Source organism: Strix uralensis, chromosome 24 (assembly GCF_047716275.1).
Source record: "Strix uralensis isolate ZFMK-TIS-50842 chromosome 24, bStrUra1, whole genome shotgun sequence".
Classification (NCBI taxonomy): Eukaryota; Metazoa; Chordata; class Aves; order Strigiformes; family Strigidae; genus Strix; species Strix uralensis.
The window spans coordinates 6,346,372-6,361,579 of NC_133995.1; the positions used below are offsets into that span (position 1 = coordinate 6,346,372).

A 15,208-nucleotide genomic window follows, 5' to 3' on the forward strand; every position below is an offset into this window, starting at 1 on the left:
GGCATCACGATTTAAATTAAAGCTTATCGCCAGCTGGGAGCGAATGAACCCTGCATCATGTTTTACAGTGCCATCTGCCAGGCAGGAGCAGAGACCCCGGCATGGGGCTGGCTCCCTTCAGCAGGGCTGGGGGGCGGCTGGAAGTCACTCTGTGCAGGTGGGAGACCCGGGTGGGACATCCCCGGGGACAGGCTGGCTGGTGACACACACCAAGCCCCCGCGCTCTGCACCCCCATTGCCATTCAGCTGTATCGCTGCAAAACTCCATCCCAAACACACGCTTCTGGAAAACAGGGGCCGTGGCAAGGAAAAGGGCTTATTTAAATTATTAATTAGCTTTGTTTTTAAACACGGGCTCCAAGCAGCCTCCGCAGCAGAAGGAATTGTTATTAAACGCCAGCCCTCCGGCAGGCAGGCCATGTGTGCGCAGCAGAGCCCGCAGCGCTTGGCTGCCAGATAAAGACGTTATTGTTGTCATCGTGCCTCGGTCCCAGCCCTCCGCCTCCCGCGCTCCCACCCACCCTCGGCCAGCGGCTCCCAGGAACAAAACCCCCGTGCTCGGCCGAGGCTCACTCGTGGCGGAGCCGCGGTGCCGAGAGGAGGAGGAGGAGGAGGAGGAGGAGGAGGAGGAGGGAGAAAGCCAGAGAGAAACTTGTCTTGGGGATTAATAAGAGGCAGGAGGAGGGAGAGGTGCACACAGGTAAGCTGTGGGCAGGTGCTTTCCCCCAGGCTCTTCTCACCTTGCCTGACCCTCCGACCCAGGACGCTGCACTGGTCAACGATGCTCCTGCCCTCTCCATCCTCCCTTACATGCAAAGCAGCATCTGCTCTTCCTATTTTTTTCTCTCCTCTTGTTGGTTTTTCTGTTCTTCCGCAGCTGGAGTCTTTGTTCTTCCCTTTTCTCTCGTTGCAAGAGTTTTTCTCGGTGTGGGGCAGGCTGGGGTGGAGGGGGGGAACTTGGGGCTGCAAAGTCAGAGGAAAGTCCCGTGTCTGAGAGCGTTGCAGCTGCTGCCAGGCGCTTTCTACGGGGGGTGAGCGAGGACCCCCTTGTGCCCCCCCACCCCCGACCTGCACTCTCAGTCACTCGCAGCCCCACGCATGTTGGGCTCTGGCTCTGCAGCCAGCGAGGCAGATCTGGGGGTTCCGGGGGGGCTGCACAGCCCAAGCCGTGCCCAGGACAGTCCCCTGCCTTGGAAAGCAGCCGGGAAAACGTGCAAGGAGGGGGGGGAGGCTGAGAGGGGAGCAGACCCCTCCGGAGCCAGGACCGCTACCAGGGAGGCTCTAGTACCATCGGGTCTTCCTTGTGCCGAGCACAGGGTCCAACAGATGGGCTGGGGGGGCCTGGGGGGGGGGCGCTGGGGGTCCTGCTCCCGTGGGAGGGGGGCTGTGCGCAGCCGGAGTGGGGAGCAGGGAGTTTCCGTGCCCCGCGGAAGGGACCAGCATTGTGCTGTTTCGAGAGCGAGGTGGGAGAGAGCAGCCCAACAGCACCTCGATGCTTCAGCAAGCTGGTTTTCTGCCCAAAATGTAGGTGGTAAAGCCCTTCTCTCCTTCCCGGCGGGCAGAGCCGTGCCTGGATCACATAGACCATTCCCAGAGCATGTAACACCACTTTTGCTGCCTGGATCGCCGAGATACGAGCCAGCTCCACTCCAGGCAGGCTGTTTCTTGCAGGGAGAGCTGCCGTGTGGGTCCCTCCTGGAGCTGGTTCTTTGTCTCTGCTCCGGCAGAGGCTGGAGATGATGGGAGGAAGCAACAGGGCAGCGACGTTCGCTGAAATCCCAGGGAAAGGGTTTTCTTGCACATCATCCCAAACCCCCTCTTCCGTGTCTGTTTGAGAGCTTTAGGAAAAGCATCTACAGGGCAGAAAGTGGAAATTCATCCCCTTGGCAGCTGTACGCGAAGCATGTGGCACATGAGGGCTTGGAAACTTTCCTGGGAGCCTGGGATCGAGGGCCTGCCTTATGTGGTGCTCGGCCGACAGCATCCCACAAGCTGCCAGAGCTGCCTCCCGGGCAGCACCCTTTCCTCGGCCAGCCCGGGACAGGCAGCGCGGAGCAGAAATGTGGGGTGTCCCCGCTCCCCTGGGGAGGGGGGCGCGAGTGGCTGAGTGTTTTCACCTGGGAAGAGAAAAAAGTGCAGCTGTGGGAGGTTTCCTCTGCCCTTGGGAAGAGGCTGGAGGGGAGGGCTGAGGCTGATAAGGCATCGGAGCAGTTTCCCACCCCTAGAGCCGGGGGGACCAAGGTGAGGTATCTGCTTGGAGGGGAGCAGGGTGTGCGTGGGGGCTAGGCTCAGGGGCCGGGCTGCCGTTGCTTTGGCAACATTTTCTCCCACGATTTGCTTTTGTCTATGTCCAGCCAGTTCCACCGTGTGTGGCAGAGAGGTCTGCGGGCGAGCTGAGCCGGGAGCAGCCCTGGGAAGGGTCGGGACATGCAGTGAGGGAGTAGGAGGGAGGAATTGCTGACACAGAGAAGGCAGCAGAAAGGTGTTTTCTGCCAGGGCTGCCTTCCCACAGACCCCGCTGCGGGAGGAGGTTGCTGTGGACGCGACGAGCCTTTCGCAATGAGTCTGGTGACTGTGGTACAGTGAGGAAATGCTCCTGGCACGCAGAGGGACGCAGGAGCTGGCCATTGTCGTCTCCATGTCTTGCAGTCCTTGGGCTGAGCCCAAAAGTGTTGCTCGAGAGTCCAGGAGCGTGTCCGAGCTGCTCTCTGGCAGGGTCTCCTGAGACACCCATCCCCTGCGTGGACACAGCAGTATCCACACAAGAAGAAATGCAGCGGGGGCCTCAGCGATGTGCCAGCCCCGAGCCCAGCTGAGCGCTGCCTGCGGCTCCGCTTCTCACTGGGAAAGTGCTGGGAAAGGGCGAGAAGAGAGGGTTGTTGCATCAGGGCTCTGCTCCCCAGGGGACCCTGGGAATGCCTGGGTGACAGCGTGTCTGCCCCCCCTCCGAGGACAGGCTTGCACTGTATTTAGCACTTTTCCACCATTGCCAGCTCTGGATAAAGAACTCGCTGTTTTAGTTACAGCTGATCAGACCCAGACTCTTGCAGAGACACGAACGGGTTGTTGAGGTGGTTGGGCACGAGGGAAGCCGATGCAAGGGAGCTTTGCTGGCTCCTTTCAGTTATTTTTAGCTTGCTCTCCTTGTTCTGCTCCAACGTGCAGGTTCCCAGGCTGGGTGGGGGCGTTTTCCAGCCTGGGGGCTGGAGGGATGGTGGGACTTGGGGGTCCCAGTGGGCAAGCTGTGAAGGGAGCTTAGCAGGGTTGTGGGCAACGGGCTGGAAAGGATCCCTGGTCCAGCCATCTGGGATTTCCCCCTCCTCCCAAAGCTCAAAGCTCCCTTTATCCCTCCCAGCCCCTCCACAGGACCAGGGGTCCCAGACACATCCGTGATAACTGTCTGGAGCCAGCCACAGCTCTCTGTGTGTCTGACTGCTGCAAGAGGAGGCGGGGAGGGCAGGAGGCACCCAAGGGAGAGCATTGGGACTTCTGCCCGTGACAAATCCCCTCGTGACCTTTACATAGCTCACTCTTGCCCCGGAGGTTGTAATTTTTGCCTGCCCTTGGCACCCGTCTCTGGGCTGGCAGGGAGCACTGCTTGGGAGCTGTGGGTTAGCGAGATGCAGCGCAGATAAACGTCTTGGAAAGCAAACGCGAATGGCATTTGGGGCTGGAATTTCCAGCTGTTGTGCCGAATTTTTGTCAATTGTAATGGGGTGACTGAGGGAGCAGCTGCCTCTTTCTGGGAAAAACCCTGGGCTGGCATCTGTTGGGTGCTTTGGACTTGCACCCAGGCCAACTGGTCAGCCCAGCCTGCAGCTCAGGAGGTGTCTGAACTCTTTTTGTCCATGAATTGAGCCTTTTCTCCACACCAGGCAGTTGGTTTCCTGAATGCATTCATTGCTTCATGGTTTAACTTTATTCCAGTTGCACAGATTCCTTGTGGGTACCCGGGATCCGAGCTGTCCTGTCCGTCGGGGAGTGGTGAGAAAGGTCGAGTGGAGACATTTGCAGTGCGGGCCCTGTGCCATGGCTCTGGCCGCGGATTCGGCAGCCGGTGCTCGTGCAGAATCAGGGTGTGGGATTTTGAAATCTGTCTTCTTGCATTCACGCCAGTAAATTCAACTGCATGAAACTGGATGGAGAACAGACTGCCGACTGTGTCAGGTTCCAGGGAGAGCTGGCTTTCAACCTTCCAGCGTGTTGGAGGCAATTGTAGAGCTTGTGGTGGCCCCAGGTTTGTCGCACCCCCATTATTCTGGATGCAGGGCTGTTTCAGGGACCGCTGGCTGTGAGCTGGTTTCCTGCAGATTGTTTGGAATCGGGTCCTGCTTTCCCGGAGCGGGCTGGGGAGCAGTGGGCAGAGCCCCCGCGGGGAGCTGCAGCTTTGCAGGGGGACAAGCAGCGGAGAAGGGTGGTGGCAGTGCTGGCTCTGCCAGGCTGCAATGGGCAGGGGGGCTGTGGCAGTCCCCGTGGGGGGACTAGCAGCGGGTTGCAGGCGGATACAAGGGGCTGCATCTGCCTCCTGACACTTTCCTTCTGTGATGAGAAATGCCACATGATGCTGCTGCTCTCCAGCCTGAATTTCTGGCTCGCTGACTATTTCTGCTATATGCCGAGTCCCTACACATCTGCAGCGTTAAGGCCTCATGTGAAGGGGATGGCGTAGGCTGTGCAGGACTCTGGAAGGGCTGAGAGCTCGGCCAGCTCCTGAGAGCAACGGGGTGACAGCTCTGCCCTGTCCCCCACCCTCCCTGTGACATTGCCCATGGCGGCTGCTGGGTGGCCCAAGCTGAGCATCGCCCCGCGAGCGCCCGGATCGCAGCGTGTCCTGGCTGGAATATCAGATCCCAGCTGCCTCCTCCCCTCTGCAACGGGCCAAATGCAGACCTCAGCCCCCACCGCTCCCCCGGGCATTGTGGGTGTTAAAATCCAGGTCTGAGTTTTGGAGCAGAGGCAAAAGCCCATGGAAAGGTCTGGGACAAGGTGGGGGGAGAGCCATGTGCGGGGAGGGACGTGGCTGGGAAAGGAGCAGGGTGCTGCGGAGCCAAGGAGGGGACTGCACGTAGAGCAGCTCCCTGTCACGAATTTGCCCGTTCTCTGCAGCCCACCGTTGAATCTGAACTCTTACAACACAGAAGCACGCACGTACATCCCCAAAGGGGACTTACTGCAGCACTGCTGAGCTGAATATCTGGCAGCATTCGGGCCCCGTTGCTCTTCCCTTGTTCCTCCCTTCCCCCAGCAAGATGCCAGAGCTTTGATTGAAAACAGCAGGCATGTGAGGCTCGTAGGGTTAAACAGAGCCAGATGGGAACGGAGTGAGACAAAAAGGAAAGTAACAGGCTGGGCCTGGAGGGGGGGCGAGAACAGGATCTTTTCTTGGAGAAAGTCAATTACTTGGAGCCCCAGGAATGCGTGGGATCGCTTCAAAGGGAGCCGGGCTGGCACAGCCCTGGGAGCAGTGGCCCACCGAGGGGCCTTAAGGGCATCCCTGGGTGGGATGTGGACCCCCATGGGCAGCTGTAAGCAAAAGGGGGTTGGTGTGGCAGGGGGTTACCCCAGCAGTGTTGGTCTGTGCTGTTTGCTGGTCAGATGAGGGCTGGGGGTATTTCCCTGCCGCTGCTCAAAGACAAACGTGACGTGTCTGGCTCAGCCCTGCCTGTTTGCTGCTGCTGTTTGGGGCTGGCTGCGCCCGTGGCACTGATGCTCCTGGCCCTGTGGTCACGACAGCAGCACTGTGCAGTGGCAAGTTGTGAGCTCTGCTGTCGTGTTGCATGGGAGAGAGCAATGAGCCGGGGGAGCCTGATTTCTCTCCAGCATCAGCATCACCACCTCAAGGCTTCTGCCCCACACTCCAGTCCCAGCAGTGCTGGCTCCCACAGCAGACGCTCCGTTTCCCCAGGAGATCCCTCTTCCTCTGAGACTCTTCATCTTCCTCCCCGTCTTCCTCCCTGTCTCATCTCACTTCGTTCTCTTTCCACCCTGGCTCTGCTGAGCTCCTCCATCTGCCTCACTGTGCATCCAGCTCAGCTCTGTTCCTGCTGGGGTGACAAATGCCGCCGGGAAAAGCCTGGCGAGCGCCCCAGGGTATCTGCCCAGGAAACCCACAGCCTGGTCTGCTCCAGCTGGCCCTGGGGAGCGTCAGAGCATCCAAAGCACCTTCTGCACAGGGCTTTGGGGAGCTTGTCTGCAACAAATTGGATCCCTCCATCCCCCAAGGCATCAGCTGGAGAGCTACCAGCAACAGTCTTGCAAGGACGATTGCTGCTGTTCCAGGCAGCAGCAGGGAGGGCAGAGATGGGACCAGCAGCCTTCATGGGCTTGATAACAACCCAGAGAAGAGGGAGAGGTGGTATGTGTAAGGTGTTGGGCTGGTATCCAGGAGAAACTCTCTGGCTAGGGGCAAGCAGAGACCTTGCCTGATCCTTCTGGATCTCCCATTTCTACTGGGACTCTCACCAAATAACCAGCCCAGCCCAGCACCCTGCAGTGGGACTGGAGGTGATGGATGGGTTATTTGGGCAGCACAGGGAGCTGTATAGCCAAACATCCGCAGCATTACCCATGCATAGTCTTGCAAATGCCCATTTTCTCACACAGCCTTGAAAATGGGCTGTCCTGCATTAAAGCCTTGTCCCTGAAGCACAGGGCCATCTATCTTTGCTGCCCCGCTAACTGCTGCTGGCCTCCTGATACTGTTGCGCAGCCAATTTGCTACTGAATCATTGATTTTTTTGGCTCAAGTGCAAAATTAAGCCTAATCCATCCTTTGGGGTGAGGGCACAGTGGTGTTGGGGCTTCCGGGGTGGGTGGTGGGCAGGCTCTACAGGGCAGTGCCGGGGGTGGCGTGTGAAAAAAACCGAAACCAAATGAAAAAAACCCAACACTCCCCCCGCCCATGGCATAAAGCTGAGCCAGAGAGAGGGGATCTCGGTGACTCATGCTCTAGAGAAGGGTTGGATTTAAAGATAACTTCCAAGGGAAAGGAGAGAAAATAGCAGGTTACTGGCAATGGTGTGGGGTAAATTCCTGCCTGTCAGGGATGGGGAAGATGGGAGATGATGCGGTTCCTAAATCGGGCACTTCCTAGCCCACCTCTTCTTGTTGCCTCCCTCAGGGAAACATCTGGACCATGAAGGTGGCCTTCAGATTGCTTCTCCCACTTGTTCTTGTGCTGATCTCGGAGGTGAGCGGGCAGCGGAGGAAGCCTCCAAGGAAACCCACCCGCCCGCCTCCTGAGTTCATCGAGCCCGTCGAGCCCACAGAGCTGCCTCCACCCCTACCACCAGGTCCCCCCTCCATCTTTCCCGACTGCCCCCGAGAATGCTACTGCCCACCAGACTTCCCCTCTGCCCTCTACTGTGACAGCCGCAACCTGCGGAAGGTCCCCATCATCCCGTCCCGCATCCACTACCTCTACCTCCAGAACAACTTCATTGATGATCTCCCGGAGGAGTCCTTCAGGAATGCCACAGAGCTGAAATGGGTCAACCTAGACAACAATCGCATCCGGAAGGTGGACAGGCGGGTCCTGGAGAAGCTGGAAAACCTCATCTTCCTCTACATGGAGAAGAACCAGCTCAAGGAGGTGCCTTCCTTCCTGCCACCCAACCTGGAGCAGCTGCGTCTGAGCAGGAACCAGATCTCCAAGATCCCTGCTGGGGTCTTCAACAAGCTGGAGAACCTGGTGCTCTTGGATCTGCACCACAACAAGCTAAGCGATGGGGTCTTCAACAAAAACACCTTCAAGGGACTCAAGAACCTCATGCAACTCAACCTTGCCCACAACATCCTGAGGAAAATGCCCCCTGGGGTGCCCAGTGCCATTCACCAGCTCTTCCTGGACAGGAACAACATTGAGGATATCCCCAGTGACTACTTCAAGGAGTTCCCCAACCTGGCATTCATCCGGCTCAACTACAACCAGATCTCTGACAAGGGGCTCCCCAAGAACTCCTTCAACCTCACCAACTTGCTGGTGTTGCACCTGGCCCACAACAAGCTCACCAACGTCCCTTTCATCAGCCCCAAGCTGGAGCACCTCTACCTGAATAACAACTCTATTGAAAGTGAGTTACACTGGCCAGTCGGGAGGCTGTGGTGAGGCTTGGGGTGAGGGGGGAGCAGATGGGCTTGAGGATCGCAAGTGTTTCATTGAAAAAGCTCATTTTTCACCCAGCGTGATGTGAGCCCTTCAAAGGGGGGTGCAGTGGTGAGAAGAGCCAGGGGGTCTTTGTAGGTGAACAAGGCCCTAAGGGGGATGGAGTTGCGTGTGGGGAAGGGTGGCCTGAGGATGAGGGTGGTAGCTGAGGAGCAGAGCTGAATTCCCCTTAGTGCTGCAGGGCTTTTCATGTTCGTTGTCATGGGCAGCTCTTCTTTGGGGCCACCTGCCATCTAAATAGTTACTTCTCCAGCAGAGCTCAGAAATAGGGATATTTAAAAAGGAGAGTCTGTGCACATATTTTAAGAACAGATGCCAAATACGCAGTCAAGATGGTTAGAAATAACCCAGCTTAGCTCTCGAGCTGAGCCTTACCGAGGAAGGAACAGGGAGAACAAGGCTGTGATGGAGGTTGTCTTGGCAAACCAACCAGGGCAGTTTCACACCATTCCAGGCAAAGCACTGCAGTTTCATGGGAGAGGTGCTGGCCTGTGAAATGTGTAAACACAGTTAGCACATTCGAGAAGATGACAGACACCCATTCCTGGTCACCCCAGATGTTTCTGCTATTAGAGGTCCAGCAGCCTGCTGTCCTTGTAATCTGCGGGGGAGCAGGAATGCGGCGCCTCTGCCAGAAACCCTCCATGTGCACCGGGAAAAGCGTGCTGGGCTCTTGTATTTCTGGCTGCAGTGGGGTGTATGGGGGCTGCAGGACCCATCCGGGGCATTATTCGCCTGTGAAGCAGCTGCTGGGCAGGACGCTGGTCCCCACACATGGTGTGACACAAGCACTTCCACGCTGCGGTGTTTATTGTGCAGTGATGGTGCGTGGCTTTATATGTAAGAGCGGGCCACTGCCGAAGAGGGGTTTTAAAATCACAGAGTAGCTTTAACGGGCCAGCTCCTGCCCAAACAGGGCACTGAACATGAGCCAGGAAGGGATGAGCAAGAAAGCTTCTCTTTGTAGGCAAGCACTCATCGCGGTAAGGGATGTGATGCCAGGGAGAGGGACAAAACCCTCGCAAAGCCATGTCCCTTCTCTCAGGGAGTCACCGGAGTTGGACACAGTGATGAACAGCTGGTTCAAATGCCAGTTAATCTGCATTTTATTTAAACAACACCAAACTGGAGCCAAGGGGAACCTTGGGATGGTGACTGCTCCTGGCTTCACACCCACCGGTACCCAGGTCCTGCAAGGGCTTTCCATGGAAAGATGCCTGCGTGGCCATGAATATCATGTCCCAGCTCTTTTTTTGCCTATTTTACCCAGATTTTAGAAGGTTTCAGTCCCTGGAGTTGGGTAACGACAGAAGAATCTCCAGGTTTATTTTCCATAAGGTAGACCTTGGAGTGGGGAGAAACACGTCGAAATCCAGAAGCGAGCAACGAGCCGGGTATTGACGTTACCTTCAGCATAACGGCGCTGGAGCGTGTTTCCTTGATGTTTTTTTGAAGGCTTAGGGCTGGCTCGGCAGGTTTCGTGTTTGAAATAATCCCTTTTCTCTCTCAAATGACACTGCATCCCTCACCGTGCTTTGGCTGAACATGACCTACTTCATTTCTGAACAAAAGCAAGATTTCCCTTTCTCTGGGGCTGCACCATCTTCTGGGAGAGGCTGGGGATTCTCCCCCTCGGTAGCAAAGCAACCCCATTTTGGGGTTCGACGGACAAGCAGGCAAGGAGGGGATCTCTAGCATCCCTCTCTGTCTTCCCTTTCTTCTAACCTGCATCCTGCTTTTCCTCTCCTCTCTGCAGAAATCAACGGGACGCAGATCTGCCCCACCTCACTGGTGTCCATCCACGATTTCTCCCCCTCCGACCTGGATAGTGTGCCCCGGCTCCGGTACCTGCGGCTGGATGGGAACCTCCTGAAACCTCCCATCCCCTTGGACCTGATGATGTGTTTCCGTCTCCTGCAGTCCGTGGTTTTCTAGCCCTGCCCAGCAGCGCACCTCTCCCAGGACTTGGCTTTGCACAGAGACTCAAACCCTGTCTGTGTTTGACGTGTGGGACCCTCTTTGCCTCCCTCTCCCCCTGCTCACACCCCGTCTCCATCCCTTTTCCCTTTCCCCCTTTCCTCCCCGGCGATGGCCGTGGACACGCGTGGCATGTGCATCCTTGGGGACCACTGTCTGCAGGACAGCACCGCGTCGCAGCAGCCATCCCAGGTCGCAGCATCAGCCCGGGGTGGCTGCCATGCTCACCCCAGTTCCCTGCCTGCGGGCCCTGCCTTCTCTGCCCTCACCCTGCCCTGGAGCTGGCTCTGTTCTCTCCCCTTCCACCCGGCAGAGTTTCAGGAGGTTGGATTCGGTCCAAGCCAAGAGCATCACTGGATGGAGCTGACGAGGGAGCCCAGGGGCCACCTCGCTGCGGGACTCGGGTCACAGCATCGCTCGGGGTGGCTGCACCCGGAGAGCCCGCCATGTCCCTGGGGAAAAATCCCCGGTGACGGAGGCGGAGCTGGTGTGCCGAGGGTGCAGGTGGCCACCCTGCAGCCCTGGGGCGTCGGGCGATGCCAGCCGGGCGTACCGGGTGGCTGGGGCAGCAGGATCCGTGCGGCGGAGGGTGGCTGGGGCTGGCACCGACCGGCAGGACCGGCAACGACACCTCGTGGCCACAGCCACGTCCCGGGGCCCCGGGCGAGGGACACGCTCCTCCCGCCTGGGCCCTTCTGGGAGGCTTTGGCCTTGACTCCGCATTGCTCTGGAGGCCGAGGGGCTTATTCCCTCGTGGTGGTGTGAACTTGCCAGGAAGGAGTGGGGAGGGTGTCCAGCACCCTCTGCAATACACCACGCACCCTCTTTTGCAAGAACAGCCCCCTCCCCGGCTTTCATCCCTCCTAGGCTCCCCCCAGCAGCATCAATCCATGGTGCCACAGCCCCTTCCCAGCACCCCGCACCCTCCAGCCGCCCCGTGCTGTGGAGATGCAGGGCTCAGCGCCGTGGCCGCACTCTGCTCCTGCCAGCTACATCCTGCCCTCCCCGAGCCTGTGGGACCCCAGTGGTGGTGACCTGCCCCGGGCACAGGACCCCCCCGGGGGCAGAGCAGAGCCAGGGGCTTTGCAGCGATGCCAGCGGGACACTTGACTCATATTTAGGTGCCTGGGGCCAGATGCTGACGTGGGTGTAAGACCCGTGAGATCTCCGCTCTGCTCTCACAGTCCCTCTGCCCTCCCACCTCGACTCCCATCTCCTGGAAGTTTTACTCTCTGTTGCTTTCTTGAACCAAACACACATGACTGGTTGTGCCTTTTTTTGTTGTTTGTTTTAGAAAAAAAAGGAAAGAAAAAGAAAAAGGAAGAATTACTCTTTTTTTTATTCCCCCTTCTCCCTGTTTTCACATGTATCGCTTCCCTCTTTGATAGCTGTACCTGCATATATAGGGTGTCCGGGTTTAGCGGGGGTTATACTCTTTTTTTCTTCCTGATTCTCAGGATTTAGATTTAAGGCTGAGTGTTAAAGGAAAACAAACAAACAAACAAAAAACTGAAATAAGCATTAAAGCAATAAACCAAAGAAACCAGCCGTTACCTCCTTTGAGTTCACCCACCAAAACTGACCCTTCTCTGAGACGGGCATGGACGGGCACCGTGTCCCGCTCCCTGGGAATGGGACAGGGATGCTCCCCGCAGCCTGGGGACACACCAGCGACCCTGCGAGCTGAGTGCTCCCCCCCTTCCCAGCGCGGGAAGGTTCATGAAACCCCTGTGCGAATTCAGGCTTGTTTTCTCATGATAAAAGTCTCTTCTCCAAATCTTCCTCCAGTGGGCTTTATTGGGTTTGACAGGTTTCAACCTTAAACCCGGAGACCCTATGTATATATTTATATATAATGTGTATATATACTGGTAGACTGTACAGATATATCTAGAGACATATGTAGTTCTCGACTGATTTCAATTTAATGGTATTTTCACTCCTACTCTCTGCAGCAGTGAAAATAAAATGATTCACAAGGGACCCAGCACCGCGGTCGGACCTGCCTCTCTCTGATCCATCCTCATCTTCCTCTCTGTGCAGGAGCTGCCGCTTCATTCAGGACCAGATTTGCTCTGTTGGGGCCAACTTTCCCAACAGCTGGAGCTTGGGAGACCCCAGGGGGTCCCTGCGGTGGGAGGCTGGGGGGCTCGAGGGTTGTTTGTGATGTGCTGTCGCTTGAACTGATGCTGGGTTGGACTCGCAAGTGCACCTGCAAAACCCACAGCAGAGTGGCAGTGGGCAGGCTTATGGAGCATGGGCCTGTCCTAATGAGCACCTCTGCTAATTAAGAGAGCCTGACCTCGACTACAGCTCCCACGGCTGCAGCTGATGGGTGTTATTGTCCCTGCAAGCCAGGTGGGAGAAGCCGATGGCTGTGTGTTGGGGCAGGGTGTGTGATCTTGGGCTGAGCTGCCCCCACGTCACCTTCATGCTCCCAAAGAAGCCGGACAAATGTCCCCAGGGTGAGTTTGCCCCCCGGTGGAGCAGCACTGAGGAGCTTCAGGGCACGTACAGGGGCAGCCGGGGGGAGGAGGCATCTCTCCCACCCACATCAACAAGCCTGGATCCATCCCCAGGGCTGCAGTTGTGTGGGGTGCGCGCGTGTTTTCACACGAGCAGAACGGGTGTAGGCAGCGACTTATCCTTCTGCCCATCGCTGCAGCTTCAAAAAATCTCCTCTCGCTGCTGCTCTCCCCACGTGAATCATGAGCGGAGAGGGAGGACGGCTGTGGGCGCGGGTGCGAACGCATGGGCTGCGGCGTGGGGCTGCTCACGGGAGCGTGCACGCTGGCAGGAGGGGATGCGTGTGCGTGTGTGTGTGTGCGGAGCAGGCACAGTCAGCGAGCTCCCCTTATGTTTTTTTGTGCCAGAGAATAAAATCTCCGTATTTTGTAATCGGGGCGTGAATCATGCACTCCTGGGTGTGCATTCACTTGCTGCCTCCCTGGGAGAGTCAGCCCTGTCTCCCGGGGGAGCCGAGCACCGCAGAAAAGGGGGCTCGTTTCTCATCTCCGCAAACAGTTGCTGTGTCACCTTGGGAGTGGGAGCAGAGCTGATGGCGTAGGAAGCCCTCCCCTCATCACGTGTGTCATGGGGTCACGGGGAAGGCTGGAAACCCCTCTTTAGTGGGGGCTGAGGGGGGCTGCTGGGTGGGCATCAAAGGGGGCTCCTCAGCGTGGTGGGTTCTGGTCTTCCCAGTGCTGGGGAGTAGCTGGGTATGGCGAGCTTGGAGCAGGATGAGTTACTGCTCCAATCAAGCCCCCCCTTAAAGCTGGTGACCCCCCACCCGCCCATTTAGGGGTGCTTGAGCAGGGCTCTCCCCTGCTGTGAGGGTTTGCAACCACCCTTCAGGTGATGCCACACGTGCGGGCGATCTCTGCGGCTGAGGGGCCGCCGCCTCGGGGACAAGGGAAGAAGTGGGCACAAGGATGGACACCAGCTGCTTCTGTAGGGCAGCAAAACCGCTGTCCCGGGGACCCCGATGCCCTGTGGACCCTGATGCCCTGTGGACCCTCACCAGCCCAGGCTTTTGCTTTGCAGCACTTTCCCCCACGTTGGGCTACCAGGCAGGAGCTGCCCCCCAATCTCCCCCTGAACTGGGGCAGAAAGTCCCATCTGAAGGTCGGGTCCCCTCCAGCTGCGCTGGGCCAAAGCCCCCACTCACCAGGGAGGGGGACACGACTCAGCAGCCCACCCTGGACAAGCGTCTGCAGCCCCTCCAAGGAGCAGAGGCACCGGGTTAGCTGTAATGTCCCCCCCCAGCTGCCACATCGCCTCCATCACTGTGGCTGCCGAGCCGCCTAATGAGGGGCTTAATGAAGATTAGTGGCACCCCTTTGCTCTGCTCCGTGCTGAGCAGGGCTGGGGCTGCCCTGGCAAGGGCGGGGGGACAGGCTGGGGGTGAGGGGGCTGCGGGTGCGTGGACAAGGCTTGTGCCCACTGGTTGGGGAGGGCTGCCAGGGTGTCCCCGCCTGCCCAGCAAGCACCGGCAGATGGGTGCGACATCGCGGGTGGGAGAGCGCGGGGGCTGCGAGCTGCCTGTGAGAGAGAACATTTTCACGGCAGTGGGTGGCTGTGTGTGCACAAGGCTGCCCAGCGCTGCGAGGAACCCACGGGGCTGCCGTGCACACCCTGCCTGTCCTGGGGTGTCCCAACCCCACAGGACACGTCCCTGGTAATGGCATCCCCCCCCCTCACCCAAAGGATGAAGCAGGACCATTGCCCCCCTGAGTTGAGCCCTGCATGGGGGTATCAAGCAGCCCCCCTGCCCCAGAGCATGTGGGTGCATGCGGTGGAGATGGGGGATGTCTTCCATCCTACCAGTGCTGCCCCCCCCCCCCGCATCCGCACCAGCTCCCCCTCCCCAAACCTCCCCCACGTTTCCAAAGCAACGGTGCACAGAGGGGTGAGCAGCACTGAGCCCCGCAGGAAGCGAGGGGAGCAGACGAGCCAAATATCACAAGCCATCTGGCTACTGAGGTGGGCCTGTGCAGACCCCCAAACCCTGGGGAGCGGTGGGTCTCCCCACACCCTCCCCAGGGCTGGGGTGCTCCCTGGGCCCCAAAGTCCCACTCAGCTGAAATCCAGATCAGCAAGGTGGGGGCTGTGCCTGGTGCTTTGTCATTTTGCATCCCCAGGGATGGCCACAGCTGGAAGTTGCTCTCTGGCTTGGCAGGACTTGGGCTGGTTGGGGTAGGGATGCAACTCTGTCCCCTCTGCCCAGGGCTGTGTGTCCCCATCGCCCATGGGGACACCAGCGCAAGGAGCACAGCGTGTCCCCCATCCTGTCCCCCACAGCCCCAGAGACAAGCCCAGGCTGTTGGAGGACAGCGGCCATTGGGGCTGGTTTGCCCCTGGGGACAATATAAGGTCCCAGTGGGGGGCTGCCGGCTTGATTGGCCGCATCCTGCCTCTCCCCTCAGCAGCGGCCATGCCAGGCCCCTCTGTGCAGCCCCCCCTCCTCTCCATGCATTAAAAGCCGGGCAGCCCTTCCCCAGCCAGTGCACCAGCCCACAGGAGCGGAGCGGGGCTCTCCCACACCAAGGAGGAGGGGAAAGGGGGTAC

General features: G+C 58.5%; 1 protein-coding gene across 2 annotated transcripts; it reads left to right on the plus strand.

Moving 5' to 3' along the window:
• The first annotated feature begins 592 nt into the window (after positions 1 to 592).
• On the plus strand, positions 593 to 12,129 carry PRELP (proline and arginine rich end leucine rich repeat protein). Of its 2 annotated transcripts, none has more exons than XM_074893456.1 (3): positions 593 to 700; positions 7,121 to 8,072; positions 9,921 to 12,129. In XM_074893456.1, the coding sequence occupies exons 2-3, from the start codon at positions 7,136 to 7,138 to the stop codon at positions 10,097 to 10,099; spliced, it is 1,116 nt and encodes a 371-aa protein (XP_074749557.1). In that variant the 5' UTR covers positions 593 to 700; positions 7,121 to 7,135; the 3' UTR covers positions 10,100 to 12,129. The 2 variants fall into 2 exon arrangements, with proteins under 2 accessions (XP_074749557.1, XP_074749558.1); XM_074893457.1 differs by lacking the exon at positions 593 to 700 and adding an exon at positions 4,025 to 4,237.
• The last annotated feature ends 3,079 nt before the right edge of the window (positions 12,130 to 15,208 follow it).

Excerpts from the sequence above, each read along its gene's own strand:
- PRELP (XM_074893456.1), top strand. The coding sequence starts at position 7,136 with ATGAAGGTGGCCTTCAGATTGCTTCTCCCACTTGTTCTTGTGCTGATC. Across the intron at positions 8,073-9,920 it reads GAATAACAACTCTATTGAAA|AAATCAACGGGACGCAGATC; the intron begins GTGAGTTACACT and ends TCCTCTCTGCAG.